This window comes from Opisthorchis viverrini, assembly GCF_000715545.1.
Source record: "Opisthorchis viverrini unplaced genomic scaffold opera_v5_38, whole genome shotgun sequence".
NCBI lineage: Eukaryota > Metazoa > Platyhelminthes > Trematoda > Opisthorchiida > Opisthorchiidae > Opisthorchis > Opisthorchis viverrini.
The window spans coordinates 1,106,091-1,133,007 of record NW_008751695.1 but is presented as its reverse complement, the minus strand read 5'-3'; the positions used below and the strand labels follow the sequence as shown (position 1 = coordinate 1,133,007).

At 44.8% G+C, this 26,917-nt stretch overlaps 1 protein-coding gene across 1 annotated transcript in view; it reads right to left on the bottom strand.

Annotated features, from left to right (window-relative positions):
- The window catches only part of T265_02927 (hypothetical protein), a gene marked incomplete at both ends in the record, with an annotated part of 61,099 nt that extends 35,641 nt beyond the window's left edge, over positions 1 to 25,458 (bottom strand). The window contains 7 exons of the mRNA XM_009167291.1: positions 40 to 255; positions 5,526 to 5,977; positions 11,891 to 12,043; positions 22,009 to 22,095; positions 22,983 to 23,106; positions 24,084 to 24,210; positions 25,356 to 25,458. Of these exons, the coding sequence (XP_009165555.1) occupies positions 40 to 255; positions 5,526 to 5,977; positions 11,891 to 12,043; positions 22,009 to 22,095; positions 22,983 to 23,106; positions 24,084 to 24,210; positions 25,356 to 25,458 (1,262 nt within the window). The remainder of the gene's footprint in view (positions 1 to 39; positions 256 to 5,525; positions 5,978 to 11,890; positions 12,044 to 22,008; positions 22,096 to 22,982; positions 23,107 to 24,083; positions 24,211 to 25,355) is intronic.
- Between the last annotated feature and the right edge of the window lie 1,459 nt (positions 25,459 to 26,917).

Below are 26,917 nucleotides of genomic sequence, written 5' to 3'. Positions count from 1 at the left end.
AGCAACAGAAAACGGTAAGAGTAATTGAAAACAGTATACCTGAAGAGACAGGCCTGGAAACCAGAAAGAGCTGCACGGTGTAGAGCAGTTGCTCCTCCGTGACCGCGGACATCCCACCTGCAACCGGCCCGAATCATACTAAGAATGAACAGTTCATGACCACGATCGGCTGCAATGTGGAGGGCCGTATTACCCCAGCGATCTCGGGCGTCAACGACAGCACCGTGATTCAACAATAATTCTGCACGGTCGAATCTGGAAGGGGTTATTGGACACGACACAAAGTTGAACAAGGAAGGTTAAGATAACTCGAGTGAGCGTAATTTCCCGTGAAATTTCGGAAATCAAATACACTTGCGGTAGTTGGGTGTAAACTTTCCCAGCTCCATGATTGTTGATTATTAGCGTGGGGTGTAATGCCTTGACTAACTAATCCCGGAACTCAACTAGGTCCCTTGAAGTCTGGTTGTTTATCGGGACATCGCCGGTGTGGGTATCAGTCTTACTGAACATGCTATCTACCTACGTCATTTGACGTAGGTAGCTAGCCTCACGAATATGGCCCACGCTATAAACGGAAGTTAGACGCATCAGGCTCACACGCTAGGGGTGTGCCCGGGTACGGAACACTGAGAAATCAGTTGGTTTCCTATACCCTGAAACTGAATGCGAAAACACAATGCAAGTAAAATAATTCATTTATAGGTTAGAAATGCAGAGGAAAATACAGTATGATGATTCGATAAGCCAGTGCAATTGAAATGACTATAATTTAGTAACCGTATAAATAAAATTAGTGCAGCGTTTACTCGAGGAGAACCTAAATTTAGCTTACCGTAATAACTTAAATCTTCAAGCAGATTTTGCAGAACAATTCCAACACCGATTTTTTATTCCAACTAAACATCGAAAACAACAGTGTGTAGTTAGCCAGATGGATGGACAATAGGTTTGTTCTGTCGCCTCTGTGGGAATTATTCAGTCGCATATGTTGAGGTGTTAATGTCGGATTTCTAACACCACCATCCTTTTCACATTTCTGTTTACGCCTACAATGTGACGATAAATTGATGCACCAGTGGAAGCAGTTTTAAGGAAAACGAATTAGTGTGTCCAACAACGGGTCCGAAGACTAGGCCTTCACATAGCGGGCTGGGTGAGGCCTGTTAAGGCTTTTCTGAGCGGTGAGGAAAGAAGCATCGACTGGCCTAGTACGTTCATGATATATTCACTGCTGCGTAAATCAGCGGGGACTTGATAAACACAGTTATAATGACGGGCCTCAGGAATACTAACAAAAAATCGGCTTTGGAAGATAGGAAACAAGTAACATGTCAGAATCATTGCAAAAGCGTGACAAGTGAATTCTACAGAATAACACGGAATACATCACGTAATCTACGCTACATGTGAAATATCAAATAGGAGTTTATACTGGGATTCCAACTCGGTGCAAATTCGGTTCAAACTATGGCTGTATTAACAGTGTCCGTGAAAACTGCAAGGAATCCAAATACTCTAGGTTCGCGCCCACCGAAAACTGCAACACATGACTCAGATGGTAAACTAAAACTCGACGAGAAATTTACTGCAAACCAGAAGTTTAGAACCAAGATGAGTGTGGAATTACATGCCATGGTGACCTCATGTGAATAAGCCTGTTGGGTCTTGGTTGGATGCATCGTCTGCAGCTGTCTACTATGAGCTTGAATGAAATAGGTGACAGATTTAGTCACAGCCCACCAGAAGTCCAAATTTAGGGATATTCTACAGTGCTCCAGGGGAACTTCAAATGCTGCACCAAAACGAAAGCTGTACGTTACCTCTTCCATGAAGTCCAGATAGTATCCCGTCCAAAACACCATCTACTAACGAAGCCATACGATCAGTGGGTAAAAGATCTTCAGGACAGACTGAGGCCGGTGTATTAAAGCCGGTCAAGCGCTTCTTCCAGACAGTACCATTCGTCATCATGAAAAAGCCGTCTAGAAATGCCGATTTTTTCATTAGTCTGAATAATACGTTAGCCACCAACCCGTATTCACCGGCAATATTGGGCAAAATATTTGGCTGGCTGGATGATGACAGGTACTTTGTAGAACCAAAGTGTTGAAGAGGCGAAGAAAAAGAACTCATGGAATTTCTGAGCATTAGTACACATGCAGTTTAACACTGATACACCCTACTTCCGTCTGGAGCAAAGACTACGCCAGCCTTCTCCCAGAAAACAGTGAACAGTGAACTCATGTACAAAGCGAGGATCTACAGTTTACCGAGATTATATCGTCGAAATCAGAACCTCCAGCAGAATAGACAGCGCACTAAACTGGATTTGGAAGTGAGAACTTGAAGAGGTAATCATCATCCAAAAGAGTGGTCATTGGACGTTCATTCTACGTTGTTTTGGTTGAGGACCCTAATCGTCCTCTTGTCGTTGATGATGATGATGATGACTACGTTGTTTTCGGTGTTATAACATGGCCGACCCGCAACTTATTTTATCGGACTATGGTTATAAGATTCATACTGAAAAACTGTCCTTTAGCTCCAGTACGAGTTAATAAACTCATCCTGTGTTGCGAAGAATAGAATTGTTTGAGGGACTGGTAGCGCAGGTTGTTTAATAAATCTTTACCAAGGATTTTTTCATTAGTTCATTCGAGAGCCCCAGAGCAATTTTTAGCAAGATTGACGATTTACAGTTGGAACTAAAAAATATCTTTCCACACAAATTCACACGATAGCAGTTCGAGTATCACCGCTGAGTGGAGATTGTGATACCAGTCTGGCGACCATTCCAACTTTTTGCGAATTTATTATATGATGAAAACCAAAACACAGAGAGGGAGTTCCTTTATTTTGTTCCTCCAGAGTGGCCGCCGATTGCTCAAGTTCTTGCAGTATTAATGTGGAAGCAGTGAATGTTTGGCCGTGTCCTACAAATATTTCCGTCCAGCTTCCGAAGAACTTTCTTAGTAGATTTATACATAGTTGTGTCCCTTAATTTTCATCATACCAGGTGACTCATAAAGGGTTAATTCCTCCCCTCGAGTCTTCACGATCTGGTTCAACAGCCAAACGGAAATGGGATCCAGCTTGATTATATACTCAATAATCCTGCTAATTTGCATCTCTAAAAGTTCTCCATAGCTCCAAGAACCTCTGGCCACTTCGGTCAACACTCCAGCCGTTTCATTTCCCATCCTCGTTCTTTCGTAGATTCAACTCAAAGGTTTTTCTGTAAACACCCAATCATTCCAGATGGTGTCAAGTTGTTGGAAGCTTCCATAGTAGCTGCTTCCCTCTCAGCTAAACTCAAATCCTCTAAACAGGACACTTCCTCACTCAGTTTCGACTTTTGTAATAAAGGTATCTCATTTACAAAACCAACTTTTCCCATTGGAAACGTAATTACTGCATACCAGACTGGCTGGGTGCATACATCTCAAACAACTTTAGAGACACAAGTGTAATGTTACACGCTAGGCGCGCAGTCGCGGACGAACACAACTCACATTCGACAGGAAATAAAAAACGGGTTTTCTTTCGTGTCTGAAGTGATGAGTCTGAACTCACCGAAGGAGATAGGGAGCTGTGTCAACCTTGTCTGTGTGAGGAAAATTAGTACGGGTAGGAACTCTTCAAAGGAACAGTTTTTCACCTGATTCCACTCTCAGACTTCCTCAGCCCCTATCCTCCTGCAGATGACATCCTGAAATCTCGAGAGTGCTCGATACCCTCATTTAACCCTTGTCGGCTGATAATATCATCGGAGCTCAAATATTGTGGCAAGTTGAATAAGTATAGACTAGGCATCGTGGATGCACCTTCCACCAGCTTCTCCATACTTGATCTCTTAAAGACCGTTGGCATTGAGTGCGCCTCCATTGCTTTTTATCCGTCTTTATTGAAAACCATAGAGATGACTTTCTTTTCTGACTCTTATCAATTTGTTGATGAGAAAAAAATGTACTATGCCATGTGTTTTGCTTCGCAGGTGATTTGTTACCATGAAGCCCATTCCGCTTTGCCATGCTTAACAATGTAACCTTTTGTTTTCAATTCCCACGTCTAAGATTTCAACTGAATAAGATTTAAGCTGCCGGCATCAATGTACTTACTTTCTGCCCAGTACAATTCATTCGGTCCATTAATCATAAACAATGGAATGCTTCATTCAACCGGAACGACTTGAAGCTGATTCTGATGCACCCGACACAACCAGGGATCATCGATGAAAGCCAACAGCACTCATCCCCCTTTATAACTGGAACAACTCATCTTTCCCGCGGTATTTCACATACTGTACCCACCAAACCACTGTCCACCAAGACGCTCGAGAATCATGTGCAAAATCCAAAATCGGGGTGGTCGCTAGCCACCTAGCGGAGACCTACAAACAGAGAGGACGTCGAGATTTCGATCAATTGGTTAAGACACAGGTCTCCAGTAAACGACTAAAACTTCCAAGCCGTAGCCTCCGGACGCCCTCGAGGTACGTTTTAACAGCATGTTTTTATTGCCAATATACAGTCAGCAGAATTCGGAGACAGATTGTGCCAATGACATAAACGTGGCTTCTAGAGAGCACAGATACGTCATATTTGCCAGTCTCGATCACAAAAATGTTGGGCCGTAGTTCTCGGAGGTATTGGTTTTCTTCAAGGCTTTCTTCATTGCTTTTCACACGCTACACTGGGAGTCACTGGGCAGTCCATTTGATTGAACTCTATGGGCTTTTCACCAACTGATGGTCACCGGATCGCCCAAGCATAAAGCACGTCGGAAAACCTTTCCATAACTCCCACGGAGAAAAATAAGACTTGGCACGTTGCAATATGCGTTGCGGAACACCATCAACGAAGCGGAAAGTACATGATCATTACCCCAAGGTAAATTACAAACAATTTTTAACCCATTTTTTTTTTCAGGACGGCACTTACTTTCCCGAAGTACACATAAGCTCAACTGTAAATGGAAACTGAAAAGCCCGTCGCTACCACTATCAGTAAGTTGGTGATTCAGCAACAGCTAAACCAGGCACCCAAACGTCCATGTTATTCAGAGAGTAATATTAGGCTTGAATACAAATCTGTTTTGCCGGTTGTTACAGTAACAATCCTACAAACGTTGCAAGTGAAATCTAGATTGGCTTACATACTGCCATGACCTTGCGATCTGAGATACGAGTGGAGCCGATTCACTCGCACGAATGAGGTAGAGGCCGTAGAGTAAAGTTGAAGTGGTCGAAACCTGGCTACAGCTGTGATATGTTTCTATGCATGTTCCTGGTGGAGGAAAAAACTGAAGTAATGCAGAGTTATACTGTGGGTGACTAATGCTTTGATCGGACATGGCAGCGAAAACTACCAAGCTGATTTGAACGAGGTCAGGACGCTGGAGACGTAGTACTATAGGAAAAAGGATGCTTATATAAGGCATGAGAAGAGATATCTACATGAAATTCACAAATGTAGTGAAAAGCATATGTAGTACTCTTGACCGTTTCTACTGTCTCAGCATACCTTCCGTGCAAGGCAGCCATATGAAGGGGGTGGCTCCCATCCTCTCCACCCGGTATTTCGAGACCAGCCAGACAGCGCGATCTTCGAGATGATTGGGTTGAAGTAGCTAACAAAGAGTTGCCATTGCTGGCTGAGGCCAGCGTGATGCGAGGCGTCGCTGCGTTCAGCAGCAAACGTAAGCAATACGCACCACCTGTAGACGTAACAGCTAGATGGATGGGTGTGAAATGACCAGGTTCGCTGATCATATTCACTGCCGCCAAAGTGGCTTCGAAACCGGGATCCTGAGTCGGAGTCTCCTGGGAAACTGGGCTCGAATCACTCGAAGGTGCGTCCATAGAAGGTGAACATTTGGAAGCTGGTTGTAATGCGGCATTGGCTATGGCTTCTAAAAGTAGCTCCACAACTTCTTCTCGACCGTTCAAGCAAGCAATATGGAGAGGCGTATTTCCCTAAACAAAAATAAGAGAAAGGATAGCAAGTCAGTTCAGGCGCTCTGTATGACCAACTGTCAATGGCTGTTTGAAGAGATCTTAATTTATTGAAACAAGCCCAAAAAACTGATCCTTCATACGGAGTAAATAGTTTTGTGAATTAGATATATGAAACTTCCAACCAGTTGCGTCATCAAATTTGCAATGCGTGAAGCAAAATTAATGAGAGACGAACACTCTAACTCCTTCGTCATGACTTCATATGATTGTGAGAGTAAACCTAGATTCAACCCATTTATGCATATAGACCGATGAACTAATTGTCTCAAAATGTGTATCGTATCCGGCAGTTCTAGGAATGAAAACAGAAAACAGAACACCAGCAATGGAGTTCCTCGACCGTCATCCCAGTGTTCGAAGGGAGCGCAAGAACGTCAGGTGAAAACCATGGAGGTATCCGTTACCTCTGAAGTGCTCTCCGATATTATTTGGCGCAGGTTGATTATCGGGAGAGAGAATCTCGTGAGAATCAAGCCGGGTTAGGCCTTTGTCAAGGAATATCTTTAAATTGAGACAGATTCTTGAACAACGTCACACCTTCAGACATCTTACTTTGGTCGTTTGTCTTGATCTGGGAGGTGCCTTTGATTGTCGATCGTCAGAAACTCCGGTGGTGCCTGACGATCAAAGACGTCCCCTCCAAATTTATTCCCATGAAGGACACTGTATGCGAACTCCTGTGGACGGGTACGAGTATAAATATTTGGGCGTCATCCCAGTGTTCGAAGGGAGCGCAAGAACGTCAGGTGAAAACCATGGAGGTATCCGTTACCTCTGAAGTGCTCTCCGATATTATTTGGCGCAGGTTGATTATCGGGAGAGAGAATCTCGTGAGAATCAAGCCGGGTTAGGCCTTTGTCAAGGAATATCTTTAAATTGAGACAGATTCTTGAACAACGTCACACCTTCAGACATCTTACTTTGGTCGTTTGTCTTGATCTGGGAGGTGCCTTTGATTGTCGATCGTCAGAAACTCCGGTGGTGCCTGACGATCAAAGACGTCCCCTCCAAATTTATTCCCATGAAGGACACTGTATGCGAACTCCTGTGGACGGGTACGAGTATACGGTAATATTTGGGCTGGGTTCACCACGTCTAGCTGGTTGAAATTTATGTACCTGCCTCTGGAACTATGGGGGTCGAAATGCTCCCGGAGCCTTCCCTCACAGACATAGAGTATATGAAGGATAATACTCTCCCTTGTTCAGCTACTTCAAAAATACAAACCATTTTAAGTCATCTAAATAATTCTGCCGCATGGTTTGGTGGGCGCTTCACACAATGTGACAAGTCATGACGAAGGCCAGTAAAAATAAAGTACAGTAGTAAATGGGTGTGAAATGACCAGGTTCGCTGATCATATTCACTGCCGCCAAAGTGGCTTCGAAACCGGGATCCTGAGTCGGAGTCTCCTGGGAAACTGGGCTCGAATCACTCGAAGGTGCGTCCATAGAAGGTGAACATTTGGAAGCTGGTTGTAATGCGGCATTGGCTATGGCTTCTAAAAGTAGCTCCACAACTTCTTCTCGACCGTTCAAGCAAGCAATATGGAGAGGCGTATTTCCCTAAACAAAAATAAGAGAAAGGATAGCAAGTCAGTTCAGGCGCTCTGTATGACCAACTGTCAATGGCTGTTTGAAGAGATCTTAATTTATTGAAACAAGCCCAAAAAACTGATCCTTCATACGGAGTAAATAGTTTTGTGAATTAGATATATGAAACTTCCAACCAGTTGCGTCATCAAATTTGCAATGCGTGAAGCAAAATTAATGAGAGACGAACACTCTAACTCCTTCGTCATGACTTCATATGATTGTGAGAGTAAACCTAGATTCAACCCATTTATGCATATAGACCGATGAACTAATTGTCTCAAAATGTGTATCGTATCCGGCAGTTCTAGGAATGAAAACAGAAAACAGAACACCAGCAATGGAGTTCCTCGACCGTCATCCCAGTGTTCGAAGGGAGCGCAAGAACGTCAGGTGAAAACCATGGAGGTATCCGTTACCTCTGAAGTGCTCTCCGATATTATTTGGCGCAGGTTGATTATCGGGAGAGAGAATCTCGTGAGAATCAAGCCGGGTTAGGCCTTTGTCAAGGAATATCTTTAAATTGAGACAGATTCTTGAACAACGTCACACCTTCAGACATCTTACTTTGGTCGTTTGTCTTGATCTGGGAGGTGCCTTTGATTGTCGATCGTCAGAAACTCCGGTGGTGCCTGACGATCAAAGACGTCCCCTCCAAATTTATTCCCATGAAGGACACTGTATGCGAACTCCTGTGGACGGGTACGAGTATACGGTAATATTTGGGCTGGGTTCACCACGTCTAGCTGGTTGAAATTTATGTACCTGCCTCTGGAACTATGGGGGTCGAAATGCTCCCGGAGCCTTCCCTCACAGACATAGAGTATATGAAGGATAATACTCTCCCTTGTTCAGCTACTTCAAAAATACAAACCATTTTAAGTCATCTAAATAATTCTGCCGCATGGTTTGGTGGGCGCTTCACACAATGTGACAAGTCATGACGAAGGCCAGTAAAAATAAAGTCACAGTAGTAATGAACAAGAGCGACTATCTTCAAAAGGTCAAGCAAAAACTCGCCGATGGACCCTGACAACAAATTACCAGTAGCAGTATTACTTCAATAATTTATAAGTGTGGTTGAAGTTGGTAGATATTTACGATCCATTTTGGGCAAGGTGGTGGTGTCGGTTGTACCCAAAAAGTACGACTTAACGAGGACTCTACAAACTGCTAAAAAAACCACAAGGCAGACACCTTGATGAGGCCAATACTGGATGGTATAGGCTCGCCACCACATGAGCTAGCCAGATTATTAGCTGCTATGCTAAAACCGCCCACGGAAAAATCAGGAACCTTCATTAGGAATTCGTACGACTTTGCCCATAAGGTCGCAGGGTTTCGTTTGGAGATGGACGAGGTCGCCGTGAGTTTTGACGTAACATCAATGTACACAAACATCCCTAGGGAGAATGCTTTGGAGGTAACCAAAAGGTTGCTACTACCAGACACGACACTCAAGGAACAGACACAGCTCTCAGTGGCTGAACTAATCGAGGGCAAAAGAGCATGTTTAAATCTCGATCAGTTTGTTTTTAACACAACTGTTTGCTCTCAAGAACAATGTCTTGAAAGGGATATCCAAGATCCCCATTCTTAGCTAATATTTATTTGGGGGGCTTCGAGGAAACGGCCTTGGCCGGATATTATTGACCACCGAAAGTTCTTGGCGTTATGTTTACGACACCCTTGTTCTGATCAAAAGCGATTACATGAACGAATTCCACAACTATCCCAGTAGTTTAAATCCTCACAAGTTTAACACGTAAATAGAGCCCACCTCGAGCACACTATGCTTCCTGAACCGTATGACACATAATATTGGTTGAAAATTAAAAACGACTATCCACTAGACACAGGAGACAGAAGAGATCGACCGAACAGCAGCTCAAATCGAGATCGCCAACAGACATCAATAAATAGGACACCCATTATGTTTGATCAGGCGGCAATCTAAAAGGAAATCGTCTCCGATATCAAGACTCAGTAAGGAATGGATTGGCACAGCAGTTATTCCATTTAGAGCAGGAACATCGGGGGTTATTCGAAGACTGCTGAGCTTAGCCAACATCCAAATAGCTTTAAAGAAGGAACTAGGCTTGGTTTTGGTGCAGTTGAAAGATCCCCTCCTGGTTAAAAGCACTAGAGATTGTGTATATAAAATTAAATGCAACACCTGCACCAAGGTTTACGTAGGACGAACTGCTAGTTGCACAACAGAATTGGCGAGCATAAAAGGAGGATAAACAGACCACCAAGGGAAGCGGTAGAATGGCGAGCGCCCGAAGAACATCTGAGCTCGTTCTAAGCGCCTTGAGGTGCACCAGTATGCTGAGGTATTCTATGCATGTTTCGGATATATAACACACATCGGCAGATATGAAAACCATTGTTTCAGCAAGAGATGCCCATCACCCGATTTGACATAGACTACGAACATTGAAGGCAGCAATGTGGATCGTAAGCGATTATTTTGGCTTATTTTTCTAGGTGATGATTTAGACATGGAACAGTGGCTAGGGGACTGGGTGTGGAGGAAGGCCAGTGAGCGAATAGCTGCAAGGCCGAATGAAACTTCCAGGATGTCGGAGCCGAAGGGAGCTTAGTTGAGGTACTCCACCCTGAGCGTTTGACTCAAAAGTCTGACCGACAAGGTAGTTGGAGGGATGAAAGACCTTGTTTGGGAACCCTGCCCCTAGCTTCTGACTCAAAAGTCTAACCCGAAAGCAGCGGCCGTTAGGGTTTTCTTGTGGGACGCTCCCCATAGCCACTGTCTCAATGGTCCGACCAACTTGGATGCAAGGGGCAACCTGTCCGGAGGAAGCGGGGAATAAGGCATGACTGTATCAATTCTAACGCCACTTCGCACAGCGGGTGCTTTTTGAGCAGCACCTGTTTTAAAAGTACTTCGGCCATATTGATCAATGCACCGGCGGTCACGGTCAACCGTTGGGCAATCGAAGTCTGCGTTTTCGAGGCCAAAGTTTTCAAACCCATCCTTCTTAGCAGAAGGTAGTATGGCCTCTTCCAAAAATATGGGCATCCCGGTCGTCTCGGAAAATGCCTTACTGCTTTCATGGTTCTACCGCGGAATCGCATGAATTTACCTCCAGACTGTCTCGTAATATGATTGCTCGCTGTTCTTCGTCCGGCTGCTACCCGTTGGCCTTCCTGGCACGGTTCGGCCTTTACGAACTGAGTTACAGCCAGTATAGCCCACAAGATCGTTGCAGCACAGCCCAAACATCATAACACGTGACAGTATGGGTGTACTCATACTCTTCGCAGTCCCAGTGTACAACTTACTCAATCGAAAGAGAATTTGAGTGGGCAGGTGAGGCACACAATGCCTTCGAACGTGTCAGAGCATGGATTCTAGAACAGCAAGCTAACATCAAGCTGCAAAAGGTCGGAGATGCGCTTAGTGTAACAAGAGACTCCAGTGACCGAGAAATCGGCGCAGTTGGGAAGAAGAGAGATGAGGTCAACGATTAGGTCAGTGGTGCCTTGACAAATACTGAGTAAAAGCATTCAACAATCGAAAACGAATGTTTGGTGGTGATCTGGTCTTTAGAACAATGGAGGCCAAACGTTTCACACTATGACTGACCACAAACGCCTAGAGTGGACCGGAACTACCAGAGAACCCCACGCACTACAGACTACGGGAGTACGATTTCGAGGGACACCAAAGAAACCGAAGAACTGGAGGGTAAGAAGGATGACAACGAACTGGAGGAATTATCGGAACGCTCACATAGAGAAATCTGAATGAAGCTGGAATAGTACCTTGGACATCAGACTAATGAGACGTCGTTATGCCTGAAGCTTTGGAAATAGTTTGGTTTTAAAATGCCGCGACATGGCACATTTGAAGTGCCAAAACATGCGACTTGCTTTGGAGGCCTACTTGAGAGATGAAAAGTGTTGCACGAAAGGTATTGTGGCCCGTAGGCGGCTGCAGCCGATGAAGTGTGATACGAAAGTAGATACAAGAGCAAGTAACCATATGGAATCTAGCCCAGTAGAAGAATTGAGAAACCTATGGTATGTAGCTTCACGGCATCCTTTACGTTAGTAACAATCCGTACATTGTGGTAATAACAAAACACCTTTCGCGGTGGATCGCGCCGATCGTGTGACTAACCAATATACTGGTGAACAGATAAAACCTCGGGTAACACATCAAAGAAAGAAAATTCGCAGATTCGCAACCAATTGGTGCTAAATACCACTAGAAAGCGAGGCAGTCTGAATGGTGGACACCTAACACCCTCACCTGGGCAGTAGTAGGCAGCATTTCAGCTCCCAGCTCGATCAGAGCTTTCACAGTGTTCACGCAGCCGAGGGCGGCGGCAGCATGCAATGGGGTGTATTGATCCTTGTCCCGACAGTTCACCTCGGCACCAAACTGATGTAACACCTCCACGACCTATAATGTGGAAAAGTAGTACGAACTTGTCCAGTTAAACCACCAAAATTGACCGAGTTTTAGTCAAAACAAAGCCGATAAGTGCACTTCTAAGAGAGAAACTCCACACTCGAAGGGAGGCTGATATCCGTTAGGCTTAACCGCTTTACCGTTCACAGTTGAGCACTGCTACGGTCGAGAAGCCTATCCCGCACAAGATTGACCAAAAGTTCGGGACGCTTACCAGTCCGGTATCAAGCCGAGATCAGACTGGTCGAAGGTCTGAACCCAACAGCCAATCATTACCCAGTATTGATCGAATGCCGGTTGCCAGTGGCGCATCTAGAAGGCGTCAGGATTTCCAGGTTGTCGCTGCTTACACTATATACATGTGATGCACTGTACAAGTGTTCTTCACTCGGTTTTGGGCGTTAAAATACCTTGTGCACCTTTGGTGGTTATTTTGACGGGAACGCTAGCTTGAAAGGTTCACACCAAGAATTAAACTGAGGAAAATACCGTTATTACAGCGTTAGACTCGCAAGCTAAATCGACATGAAACAATCAATTGATTGGGATCAGATGCCAGCACGCCAGGTGATTGTCTTTGTAATCAACGAACAAATCGAGAACTGACTACCATAGTGCTGTAAAAAAAAACTCAGACAATCACTTCTGCATGACCACAGACAGCAGCCCAATGCATTGCCCGGCGATCGCGCTTGTCAAATGCGTTCACGGATGCACCCTTCTCGAGCAGAAACCGGACAACCTGCAAAAAATAATAGACGAATACAGTTGGTGGTAGTAAATTCGTTAACAAAGAACAAATTGCGAGATATGAGCCGAACAATACCAGAGCAGAAAACGTTATTTTCCTGCCTAAATTGATTTCTGAATGAAAATATTTCCAAAAACCTAAGGTTCATCGGCTTGAGGATTATTTCCGAACTGGTCCAGTATAGTGTGCACACATTCTACTGCTTCCGTCTTGTGTCGGTTGGTGGAGAAAACACACTTTACTAAGATCGAGTGCGATCAAATCTGAAGGCAGATATTGCCGGTTGGCACAATGCTGGAAGCCCAAACATCACAAACAAAAACCCACTGAGGACTGCACAAAGATTGCCCAAACGGATGGGACCAGAACTGCTCTCTTCACGAGCCTTATGCTTGACTGCCCTGCAACAAAGTTTTAGTTAGGCCTTAACTATCACATCACATCGTTCCGTTCTCCCGCATTCGCGCTTCAAAATCCATAAAACCTGTAAGCGGAATATCGACGTCGTTTATTGTCTTTCGGATACAGTATACAGGTACGGTACAGTCCGATATCCATCCCACGTGAGCTTGAACTTGCACTGGACTGTAACAAATAGACAGTTACTCACTTGTAAATAAACAAATAGAAACACCTGACAAACCCAGATGGTATTACGCCGGCTTCTTTTATAAACAACACGGGTGTGACAAAGATTTCTTAACAGGCTAATGGGATACGGAGTTGCCTATACAGTAAGAAGGTGATCTGCAGCATTGTCACGGAGTATATTCCAGTGTCTAGTGACCAATAGTTTCAAGAGAACAATCATGCAAACGTGTGCTCCGGTCTAAACCTTATTGTAGAAGCAGTCCTGAGACGCAGTAAAACGAACAGCCCGCATAGAAACCTGAGGGCTGTACCTAACTAACTGCAGACATCAAGAACACCTGTAGTTTTTACTACATCCATCCGAATCCGCATGAAAATACGGCGATCTTCCAATGTCATCTTCTACTCTTCAACGTATTCGCACACGGTGATGTAAAAGCTCATGATGGCGGCCAATAAGCGATTAGAGAAGGCACGGGAAGCTTCACAGATCAACCGAACTGAGAAATTTGTGGCAAGCTACTGAACATTTCCAGGTACTTATTGTACTGCTTTTGATTCGCCCTGCGGCAAAATTGTAAAGATTACCTCTAGCTTATCGAGGAAAACTCAGGGGAAATTCCAAACAACTCGACTTGCGGCTGAATTAAGTCGAAAGGACTCAGTGAACACAGCTCGATTTGTTGATCCAGATAGACCCAAATATACGGTCAAATTTGGCCTCAAGGGTGATAGATGGTTATAGCATCCACTTTCTTTTAGTTGTTCTGGTGTTAAAGTACTCTGACGTACTTCAAACTGAAACAAACACGATGTGACAAAATACTGAAAGAATATTGAGCATTTGAGGTGAAGCGGGCCACAACTCACGCCGCTTTATCACGGGTATACCTAGTTAAGATTTCGCAGCGCAGAATGACTTGGGACAGCTGTTATTCCATATAAACCAGGGGCATCGGAGATCATTCGAAGGATTCTGAAAACACAGTCGACATAGGAGTAGTTTTCCAGAGGGGAAACACTGCGCTGTGCACTGGTGCAATTTAGCCTCCCAGCAAACAGAACCAGAGACTGTCTATAAAATTAAGTGTAACGACTGCATTAAGGTCTGTATAGGACGGACGGCCAGGGAATTTCACACCAGAATCGGAGAGCACAGAAGACAGATAATCAGGCCGCCAAGAAACGCAGATGGACATCGAGCGTAACTGAAAGACTCGGCAATTGCAGAACATGCGCCGGACACGGGACAAAAAAAAAATCTAGAAAACGTAGATGTTTTGCGGCGAGGACCACGGTCTCCGTCACAAAGACTGGTGGCCGAAGCGGTAGAAATCACTAAGCATCCCATTGTTAACAGAATAGAGGGCGTGGAACTGCCAAGCGTGTGGAGAACGGTTTTTGGATCAGTCAAGCTGATGGTGTGCGGTCATCGGAAGGAGTAGTCATCACCTAAATTCCACTTGACTTCATCCCACTCCCAAAATAAATTGTCGCAGCACTCACAAACCCACAAAGAACAACGAAATCTATCAGCGGCAACCGCGGTGAATCATCAATTGAAGTGGAAGATAAAGCAACCAAAACCGATCAGAATTAATTTGAAACGCCCATAATCCATCAACGCAAGATTTTGACAACCATACTAACCACAAGAGCCGTTAACTGGCAATAGAAACTGATCTAGTGCGATAATATGAAGAGATCTTACTGATTGGTTCACCATTTACCTTAAAACCTGGCCAACTTGGTGACCTGTTCGTTCGGCCTGATGAAGCTACTGAGTCAACTGCGAAAGGTTACCCAGTAAAAAATACCGATTGTTTACCAAGCCCTTCTGAAACGACAACTATGCATCTGTTTCTCAGAAGCTCGACTACTAGTTATTGGACCTCGTTGACTTCGCTTTTTCTGTTTTCTCTCCGACATGGGTTATAGAGATGAAATATTGACCATCTCAGCAGTCGGTTGCACTCGCTATTCTTACGTTTGCGACTGACTTTAATAAGACGTCTATTACATTTATGTTATTGGAATTCTTCGACAGAGTGTTCCAAAATAACAGACTATCCTGTATGATCTACAGCCTTTCACTGGTTTACTGAGTTAGCGTATGTAGTTTGAGCTCCATTGCTTGTGTAACGTCACGTTCTCAACGCACCCAAGGTGAACGAACCGTTACCGTTCAAATTTAAGAACGCTTTGAAACTTTTATATTTGTCTTACCTCAGTTGCCTACTCACTGTAAGACGTCTATGGTGTCGGATGCATCCTTGTTTTTCTTCAGTTATTACATTCACCGCTTTTGGTTGTCTTAAGAAGAGCGTTCTTACTCGGTCGCCTAAGGTGGTCTCTAAAGGACATGAGTGAAGTTGACGAATTACGTTCCGCGAATTGCGTACGATTTTGCCTTCATATAGAACGGAAATTCGGAGACAATGTCCACTTCATGAACCCCATGAAGGGTGGAAACCTTCGTGGTTGTCAAAGAATACTTAGCAGTGTGTGTTATTGAGACGTACGTATATCCAGTTTGCTTATCAACTCAGGTAACCTTGGACAGAGGTACTAAACAGTTTCGGTAGTCGTAAAGAAGCACTGCAGGAGTGAATGTGCATACCAGTGTTCCAGTTCCTCGTCATCTGGCGGTCCTATACCTTGTGTTTGGTCAGTGGGAATATTCGCTCTTCAGTCTCCTTGGTTAGTTGTTTTTTTCGTAGACGTCACGTAACTACGAAGAGTGTCCCGACAAGGTGAAACTCGGACGCTCTGCCGGAACTCCGAAATACGAAGGACATTATTTTACTTCGTACTTATAAGGCTTAAGAGTTATCCTTCTTGACAATCTGAATTATGGTTACGAATTGTGTGGATTTCTTGGGGTGAGAGAGAAATTCGTGACCGTGTCTTGTAAAATAAACAAGCTGAGTACGTTGAACGTCAGGTTATCACTGCCACCGAGTAACGGTCTAATCACTTATCGTTTATTTAAGACAATCAGATTGGTATGTTACAGAAATTCCAATTATCTATGCAATTCTTAAAACCTATAAATGTGGTGTGCCTTTGGTCTGATTCTGTTCATGACATACACTATCACCGGGGGGGGGGGTGAAATGGTTTGTGAGCGTCCTTGGACCTGCCTGACAGCGACTTGCTAATCATAGTCTGGGGGACCACTCTGAAAACCATGAATAGGATAGCGTTTTCACTTGATGGTGCCTCGCTTCTTACTGACTTCCCTACGAACGAAGCCATCTAACATCTGTCAGTGCAATATGGTCGCAATCTAACGTTAGTTCTGAATAATTCAATACCACTACTAGAAACACATTATGATGAGTAACGCATGCGTTTTCGGTCTTTTCCGATAGAAATTTGGATCAAACGGTGTAATAGTTCGTCGACTAACCTAGCTGACAACTGATATCGTTAACATCCGAAGATCTGAGATAGTTGCATGTGAGTAAGAGGTCATTATAGCTCTCAGCTTTATTGCGCTCATGTCGGTGGAATCGCTGCAAGAACCAACTTTTTGGAACCGAGACTGGGCATGAATTGGGCCTCATTTCGACAAGAATGGTGCTCTACTCTGTTAAAAGCCATTCATCAACAGAGGCACTGCGGAAGTACAAAGTCAAAACGCTGATCCATGCTGTAGTAGCCCCACACGAGACCGTCTACAAACGCGGTGTTATCAAACGACATTTCGCAAGACATAAAGATGCCATATTCACGGCCATATGACCACATACAAGCGAAACGAGAGTTCTGCAGCCTAAAATCCAAGCTTCGTGGGAACATACTAGTCAAGCTGGTTAACGGTAAAGTGTGAATCGTTACAAGGACAAATAGGGATGTGTGATCAACAGTGGAACAGACTCTAGTGCACATGACCAAGGGGTATGACCGACGAAAATGTGATGCTGCCTGTAGTCCCTCAAACACACAAAAGCTGCTAGTCAGGTGTTCCAATATAAAAGGATAGGATCAAACTGGATCACTACAGGGCAGGGCGGTTGGACGTAGCGCTATTAAAATGAAAACCCGAGAAGGGCAATTGCACAAACCTGGGTGTGACCACCGTAAACCGCGTGGTGTAATGGTGAGTGCCCCATTCGGTCTGACGCATTTACGTTGATCATTGACTCTGAAGGACCAAATAATAACTGTATGCACTCCAAACTAGCGTTTGACGCAGCCACGTGTAAAGGAGTTTGCCACGCTTTATCACGTGCATTCCGGTCGGCGCCATGTGCTAAGAGAATCTAAAATTGAAGGATAAGGAATGTGCTGGAGGCAAAAATCGATGCCTGGATGTGTAAATTTCCAGTGGCACTGGGCATGTATGCAGAGACATCACATATATGATATGGTACATATGAGATAATGGAAAGTGACAAGCACTGTAAATCGATAAAAGATTCCAAAAGAGGCTGAAAATTTAAAGGCAAAAATAAAAGCAGAAAAGGAATCTACATCCGAAATTCAGTTCTCTATTCAGAAGAACAGACCCGCCTCGACTTGATTATTAGGTCGAAGATGGAATGAGGACTGGGTCATATAAGGTTGCTCAGTTAGGACCTAGGCCGATACGGAAACAGTCCTGTTCAGTGAAATCAGACGCCACCACCGTAACGCCGCCTCATTATATACACTTCTTCCCTGGCTTTGAGTGCCACTCTACGTGTAAGCTGAGGAGATTCGCGCACAGAAAACTCCAAGCTACAAATCTTTCAATTCGACTTCCGTGCGAATGAATGCTGGGTTGGCACTTCCACAGACGCCTCCTAAAACCGAGGATGATCTTTACACGCACTACTCACTTCTTGTGCATAGATGGCTGTCATCCTTGTCAAATATACCGGTAACAGGTAACAGTACACCTTCATACGGCAGGATAACCACCCATCATTTGCATGAGACTAAATATAGTTCCTCAAGCAGGCACCTGGTGCCGACGTAGATCCGACACTATCTGTGGGCAAACGTGGAGGCGCCTGTTGGAGACCACCATCCGGTCAAACCATGATGGTATAACAACAGATATAAGCCACGTCGACTGACGGGTGCTAATGTCGAAAACCATGTGGAAACTGAAATAAAACCAGTCTATTTCTTACCACACCAACGATGTGCTACTAAAGTGTCTCCGGGACCAGGGATACAGGACCATGAGAGGGAACTGCGTTAGTACATTGAAAATGAGATCGACTGATCCTGACGCCAGTATTCGCTGTTACCTCATCATGTTCATGACGACTGATAGCTAGCAGCAAGCTAGCTAGGCATGCTCGTTTCCTTAAGTCTGCATCTGCATTCGGGGGACTGAACTCGGACCCATGAAAACCGATTGTACCAAGTATGCAGAGAAGACCAGTGGTAATATAGGCAAATCCGTTTCAGACGCCAAACAGCTATTCGGGAAAGGCTGACTGGTTAGTTAATCACAGCACAGTGCGGTGTACCGATACTATGGGTGTTTAGCAAACCTTTATAGTGAAAATTGTTCTACTTGAGCTCTAGGGTTGTCCGGGTCGAGAGTAGGTTGAGTGGGCAATCGTGTTTGCACGACAGCCGGATTTCGGTAAATGGATATGTGAAGCGAAATCTCCTTATTAGATATCAATTGTTAATTATTTGTAGTGGTCATAGCTTGCCAAATTGCTCAAGTATAAGGTAAACAATGTATTCGACTGGTCCATGCATTATCGCGTGAATCCAATGAACACACTGGCTACAAAGGCACGTCGAAAGGGTGGCTCCTCTACTGGGGGTGACCCTGCATGTAAGCAAACGAAAAGCCCGGTACAAATAGTACAAATGGAGACACTGCATGCACACAAACACAGCTGACATGTGTGAAATCGATGTTCTAACGTCCACACATAACGTCCAACATTATCTTGAACGGACAGCGTTCGAAAGATTCACAGCACTGGACTACAATAGAACAAAGTACTCGAACATCTAGTGAAAAAATGTTACAATTCAGTCGCACCATGTAACAGGTTAGGAACTACTGAAAACCTTTGAACAAAACTTGTTTCTATCATGCTGCAATCTATCCTGTGGTTGGATGAATCGCTACAATAATGTGTCGAATCGATGCTCCCCCTCGAAACACAATCGGCCGCCCATTCTGTGCAGCCACTCCCAAAGCATATCGTAGAAAGTATGAAGGACAAAGCACTCGATAGCAGTCTCCGCAGTGCATATCACGCATTCAACTGACTACCTATTGACAGATACATCCTACGTAACGCAGTTGTGACAGCAAGATTGTGACCAGTCCACTATTAGGTTTAGGCAGGACGTGTCCGAACCACTGAAGATATCGGTGTTGATTGCTTACGAGTCAACAACAACTGACGGCCTCATTGGAGAATCTTGCTGTACACCGCACATACGAACTAATCAAACATCCGAAGTCTGTGAAGATCGTAAACATGGAATAAGTGGGCAACACAGATGTAAATCGATATGGGAGGATATTACACTGTGGTACACGAGAAGCTTCGTATTGAGGGTGACTTTCGATCTATTCCATAGGACTTTATTCAGCAGCACTTAGCTTCTCTCAGCGTTGTCTATTCAGGCGACGATTGATCCCTCAGCTATTCTGTTAAGTGGGGTGATGAGAACTAATCGAATTGAAAAATGGATAATCCGCTAACAGTCAGTCTAAACAATTTCGCTCGTGTTGAGGAACCTCAACTACAGGCAATTGTCCCCAATCAAAAAAGCGAAGCACACTGACCAAAGCTACAGATGCTAGAGCCCTGATGTGTCATTCCCTAGGAAAACGTAGTCTTAAGCATAGTTGAGATCCGTGACTCAGATAACAGAGCTTGAGTGGAAACGCTTGGAACAGGTTAAAGCATACTAGATAGTCTGATCGAATGCGAAAATGGAACCGAACCACGTGGATATTCGCAAATCCGGTCACCGGCTTTTGTGTGCGACTGGTGGGTCCCGGCTGGGACCAGTAGGTGCACAGTAAGCTTCTAAGACATGAAAGTCGTCTCTGAACTAAGTCAAACGCTGCACGGAACTCAAGAGAGCAGGGCGTAGTTGGTTGCTGAGATTAGTAGCGAAGTTCGAGGATCTGACGCAGGATGGATATTTGACCTATATTCCTGGTATGATTATTCTTTGGCCTGGAACTCTTGTCCCAGTGAGGAGTGGCAGATATAGCAGGACAAAAATCTCTGTTCCAAAATCTGTCATGCTGATACTCCTGTAGTACTCCAAAACGATTACTTCAAACTGTGCAGTTTGAGTATGGAGATCACAGTCGACGGCGTAGAGGCGGTAACGCGGTACCACATGGAATTAACGGTGAACGTTCGGACATGTGAGTAAAGAGCGAACATGCTGGTACTTTTCCATTACGCAGTGAAAGTCTACTACATGGAACGAGACCGTTTTGAGAAGTTCCGGACGTTTGGAGCTAGCTCGAAACGATATTTCATGTTAGAAATTTGACGCAGACATCGTAGTCGGGAGGTGTAAATTAGGGATGTTGAGTGGGTTAGATATACGGGCCCACGTGGTCAAATGAATGGTTCTGCCTGAAATCCAATATTCGCAGCGGTGTGATTTACGGATCAGCATGAGTGCGGTAGTTGGTAGCAGAACCACTAACAAGTTTTCAGGAACAAAACTTCGGTTCAGTAGATATTAGACACTTAGTCACGTTTCAGAAGAGCGCGCGAGGTCTAGTCAGTAACCGTGAAGGGTTTCGCACTGTGGTACTCTGAGCCTCAACGTCTACAAGAGTCTGGACATTCTAGTAGCCAATGCAAGTTGAATCTCGGTTCTGGAGGTGTCCAGCTTGCACACCACTCACTCAAGCCCCTGGACTTGCATAGGATACCTCCTTTACCAGGAAGCCGTGGTATTTTGTGGTCACGGTATGTAAATGAAGAAGACTGGGGATTTCTGAACGAGCAAGATCTCTAGCGAGAGTCAACTTTTGTTCGAGGACCCTAACCCGACTCAAACTAGATAGTAAAGGACATACAGAAAGGACAGTTAGAAAGCACCGTTATCACAGTCGTTGGGTTCCGATCCTCATTATTCACCGCAGCTGGTAGATGTCAATTTTGAATTGGAGTTTGGCAAGCTCCTGTAGAGACAACTAATGAACGGTTAACTAGATTTTAGCAACTGACACACCTTAACCGTAGTATATTAATAGAAACATTGCCCCCGATAGGCAGAAGGGACCAGACAAAAGCAGGGGCTATTTTAGTGGTGCGCGACTGTTGTTCTGAATGAAAGAACTAGCCTCGCAAGCACATTTCAGATCGGTGGGTTTTTCGGCTACAATCAACAGCTTGAAACTGTCAACCAAAGGATCGTGTCCGGTTGCTCTATAATCACCTGATAGGTCTTACTGGGGACGAAGGCATTCATCTGGTTGAGGTATTCGGGATCCAAACACACCTTTTCTGCATACCTAACTCGATTTGCTGGCAATTTGACCACAAACTTTGAACCAAGATCACTCGTGAAGCAAACTAGCAGGGCCTATAATTGGCATTTTAATCTGCAGGGAAAAGAAGCTGACCGCTAATCTGATGCACGACCGCAGAGGAAACTCACTCACCTTCACTACATCAACTGCATTGCATGCACATGCTCGATGAAGCGCAGTCAGCCAGCGCGCATCTTTGGTATTTACTCGTGCACCCTCCTGTAGCAACAGTTGTGTCACACGGGCGTCACTACAGTGGGCAGCTGCATGAAGAACACTTTGCTTCTGGGCGTCCTAACCGATCATACGGGTGGAAGCAGGGCATCCAATTGAGCAGAATAGAAAAAAAGTGTGTAACAGGATCATGTGAAACACTAAACATCAAATGAACAAGGTATCAGGCACCCGGGTGTTCCAATTTACCTAAAAAAAATATCACTGATCGGAGGGCCCTTAACCTTTAACCTTCTGAGTTAGATGACCTGATAGAAAAGACAAAAACAACCGCTAATTAAACGCCCAACTGGTTTATGTGTTTGGAAGTACCGTCTGGTGACACTGGTATGTCCAACTGCATGGCTAAGCTGAACATATGCCTTCAGTCTACATGTTAACAAACCTCTGCACCGAAGGTAAAATGGAATAGAGAGCAGACACGGGATGCAATTATTTTCAAGAGAGCCCAAAAACGGAGATACGCCAACACGCGACCTGAAGGGGTTCAGCAAAAGGCCAATGGAGCATCATGTTCGTGTTCAAAGCAAATGATAGATGTAGTCACTGTAAAAACAGATGAAGACGCGGTACCGTAGACGACCATCTGCCAAGCCCACAACCCACCAGTACCTGTTGCGGTACACGCACAAAACATTCATGATTGCAATGACTTTTAGGCGCATGCTACTATAGGACGAGGCCGCACACATTACCCACAAGAATAATTAACGTTGAAAAGTTGAATGATGGGAGTGCCAGTATCAGATCACTGCGTTTGGTTAATAAAACTGGCAGTTTTTTCCTGAGAAAACTGATAACAAGGAAAGCGCTCAAAATGAGTGATCAGAGAGGCAAGGATTCACCTGAATTACGAAACCCCTGAAACAAACCTGGTAGTTGGCGGATTCAGGATCCAAAAGTCGGACACAATCATCGTAGTTCCCACGGAAAATCGCTTGAATCAGTTCATTGGAAGTTTGTAGCATGCCAAATTTCGCGGCCAGTAGCAACAGGCTGAAATGTAGACATAGCTGACAAGCCACACTACCGATATGACTACCGGTATCTCTACCGATAGGGTCGGTGAATTTCCAAAGGTGCTTCTGATTCTTCAAGACCAATATGCGCGAAAACGCTTAGTTTCCAGTAGTCAGTAGAGGAGGCCAGTGTCACAGAGACAATATAAATGCCAGAAAGGGGCGGCTGGAAATAACGCGGAAAATGTTATTCATATTACTCAAAATCTAAAACTTGATGTTACCACAGGTATATAAAAAAAATCAGAAAGAACTGAACAAATTTTCCGTTGTGCACACCCCGTTAGGTCCTCGTCATAGGTATCAACGGACATTATGATGCACGGAAGATCAATCTGCCATCACCGCATAAGAAATCGGAAAATCCATTAGTTCGGAAAACCACCGCTGACAAAGTGTTGGCTTGTGACATCATCGAATGCAGGGTGCACATGCGAAACAAACGTTTAGCATGCATGTGTCAGTTAAACAGTCAACAGCACTGACCGCTGGCAGACTGTCGTCGTTCGGGATTTTGAATATCGTAATGACCTACACGCAGTGAAAGTCCCACTGAACTGATGCTACAGAATTAACCCAACAAACAACTCCAGGTCTTCCAGTTAAATAAACTGATGCAAAAGCTTCCGTTATGGAAGATAAATAAAACAGATAAGCCGGTCAGGCACAGGAAGAAGTGGCCACCGTTCACACGGCGAGATGGCCCAAGTGGTTAGAGCGCGAATTTACTGATCGGAAGGTCCGTGGTTCGAATCCGACCTCCGCCACTCGACTTCCCCTGTCTAGGCTTGGGCAACCTGGCAGTATCCCAGCCCTCGTGCTTCCTTCGGGTGACATGGCAGCTGAACAGCTACAGCTGAACGCTTTCTTTCTTTCTTTCCACTATCCAAAGCTGGTTCCCCTGGTTTTATGCGCCCCCAAGATACTCTACCGATTGACATTTGCTCCACTTACAGCAAGTTCACCATATGGGCGCTACGACTACGAAATTCCGAGAGAACTACTTCAGCGGGTTGAACCAGGGTCGACATAACACTGGCTTCATGAGACGAGTTCTTCTCACCCGACTGATGTGAACAGCCTGAGCAAAGTAATACAGCGAGGAATCAGTGTTGATGCTATCGTGCTGTCCATAATGATGATAAATTGCTCAGTTCATGGCGTTAATAAGCGCAAAAGTCTGTCACTGCGGTACAGTGCAGCATCAAGGTCCATGGACCTAACAACAGCGAGTGGGATGTCTGCTCTCTAGTGTGTATTATCATCTATTCATAACATGCAGAACGACATAAGTGTTCAACATTGATGTTTCACTACCGTATAACCATGATTTATTTGAAAGCCTTATTGTAAAGAAAGGAATAAAGCTGAACAGGAAAGGGGAGTAGTGCTAACCAAATGCTAGCTAATTACAGTCATTCAGAGGTGCCTACACCCCCAGACACTCAGTCAGGCAATCTGAAAACAAGAAGGTCATTGACATCGATTCGCAGCCACATCTTCCAGCGTCTCCAGCCAGGCGCAGTAGGAGTCAAGCAGTCCCCATCTGGTAGGTTAGTAGCACCGACAGCACTCAAACGCTTCGTAATCACTTTTCATACCCATCTGCCAGGTCAAGGGGTGCCCAGCTTTCTGCTTCCGCCACTCTGAATGAGGCACGAAAAACAACTCGTCGGCAAATGATGGTTAGGCGTGTGCAATACACGGTCTAACCAACATAGCTTCTGGTGATGGACACGCTCCTCAGTGGAACTACCCGTTGCACAACCGAAGATTCGCTTTTCAATTGCTCGTTGCGCATTCGCCGACACAAAACCACATCAGTTATGGTCCTCAAACAACGATTGTCAAACGCCTGAACACGTCTCACTTCTGTTAATCGAACAAACCAAGTCTCACCGTTAGAAAACAGAAAGCCCGCACTGTAGCGTAACACACACGTACCGTGAGATTCAGAGATATACTGCTTTGACGCCATAGGTGTCTCAAATCAGCAAACGCGACCCGGGCCTTGCAGATTTGTGCATCGACCTCATCTATCACGCCACAATCAGAACTAATACAACTTCCACGGAATGTGAAACGCCCCACAACTTCGAGTGTCTCTCTCCGGATTGTAAGTGTCGCGTTTAGTCACTGCATGTCCAGGAGCACGACCTTGCACTTTGTGGGTGCAAGGTGCATACCAAAGGACGAGGTGACCTTGGTCAGTTCATCCAAAAATACCTGTGTCTCCTTCTTCTATTCGAAGACGAGAACGTCTGCATATTCTAGATTGACAGACCATTTGAACACCGGGGTTTTGGAGAGCTTCCAGCGTTCGTCTCATTAGTCTACCGACAGCGTCTATATGCTCACACGGTCGAAAGTGTAAGAATACAGAGAGCATATTATGTTCACAAAGTTACGGGGTATTCCTTGATGGGCAAGTGTTGAGGAGAAAGAACCGATCAACCGAGTCGAATGCGCCTTGAAAATCCCCGAATACTATAAATGTGAGTCGTCTGTACGTATAGCGTTACCTGACGGAGTGTGAAGATTTCGTCAACGCAACCCGGGATCCGCCGGAATCCCGTTCGCTGAGTCAGTATTTCACGATCCACCACAAGGCGACGAAGCACAATTGAACCAGCAGTCTCGTTACAGCCGGGGTTAAGTTGATCCCTTTGTGGTCACTACAATCACTACGAGCCCCAGAAATCCACATGAAATATGCTCGGCCATACATAATATCTGGAAACAGTTTGTTCAACTGATACGTAAGAGCCGTCAAAGAAATAATTTGACCTGTAAGCGAGGGCAGCATCAGAAAGCGCTTAAGTAAAGATGCCTACCAGTGAATGCCAGTAAATGCTCAACCAAAGTAATGTTGGTGCAACCGATTAGTCCGTGTGTTACAAAAACTGTGGAACGTTTAGATCTGTGCGTACCACATAGTGCGGGAAATCAGGCGATAATAGGCGAGATGAAAGGCTGATTAGGGCTGGCTGATCAGACCAATGCTTAACTCATGGGAAAGGATTTCCTACTCATAGTCGAAGAGTTGGCTACAATAATTCACTAATTAAGGATGATATCCGAGATGCACACACTAAAGATGGGGGCCGGATACATTTGCGCGGATATATAAAACCCCAATTTAGGCCCCAGAAGAGTCCAATCATGTGAGGCCGTAACTTGCCAGTGACAGTCCATGAGCCCTGTTCCAAACGAGAAGACAAGATGAGTGGACGAAATTCGCATAAGACTTGTTAATGTGGTTGATTTGGTGCTGTTTCAGACAGTTCGGTGTAACCGTGATTTAAAAAATGGTATAGTGGTCCAAATCGGTGAGAGGCACATTAAAAGCCGAAAATCGACGACAGGGGTGAAATGGTAAGGGTTATGACAATGGATGGGAATGATGTAGACAGAATGCGCGGAAAAATTGGCATGTTTGCAGCGATTCTGCTGCTGAAAAGACTATCTGTATTAAAAACGGTGATTGGATACGTCCCCGCTTGGGCTATGTTGAACGTCACGCAACATGGACAGAACAGTGACGGACGGACTTAAAAGGAGGTAACCGGGTGACGAAATGGGTCCGTTTTGGTGGTTGCTCGTGTGTGCACTCCAAATTCCATCGTGTTCTGAGACCGTTAAAATGAGTGTTAGCTAAAATTAAACTGAAATTTCAGACGGGCAGACATTTCCATTGTTTTTATTGTTGCGGTTCTTTCAGTGAGGCTAGATGGTGCTGAGGAACAAGAGGTAAATTGAATAACGAAGAGGAAGTTCCCGTTAGGATA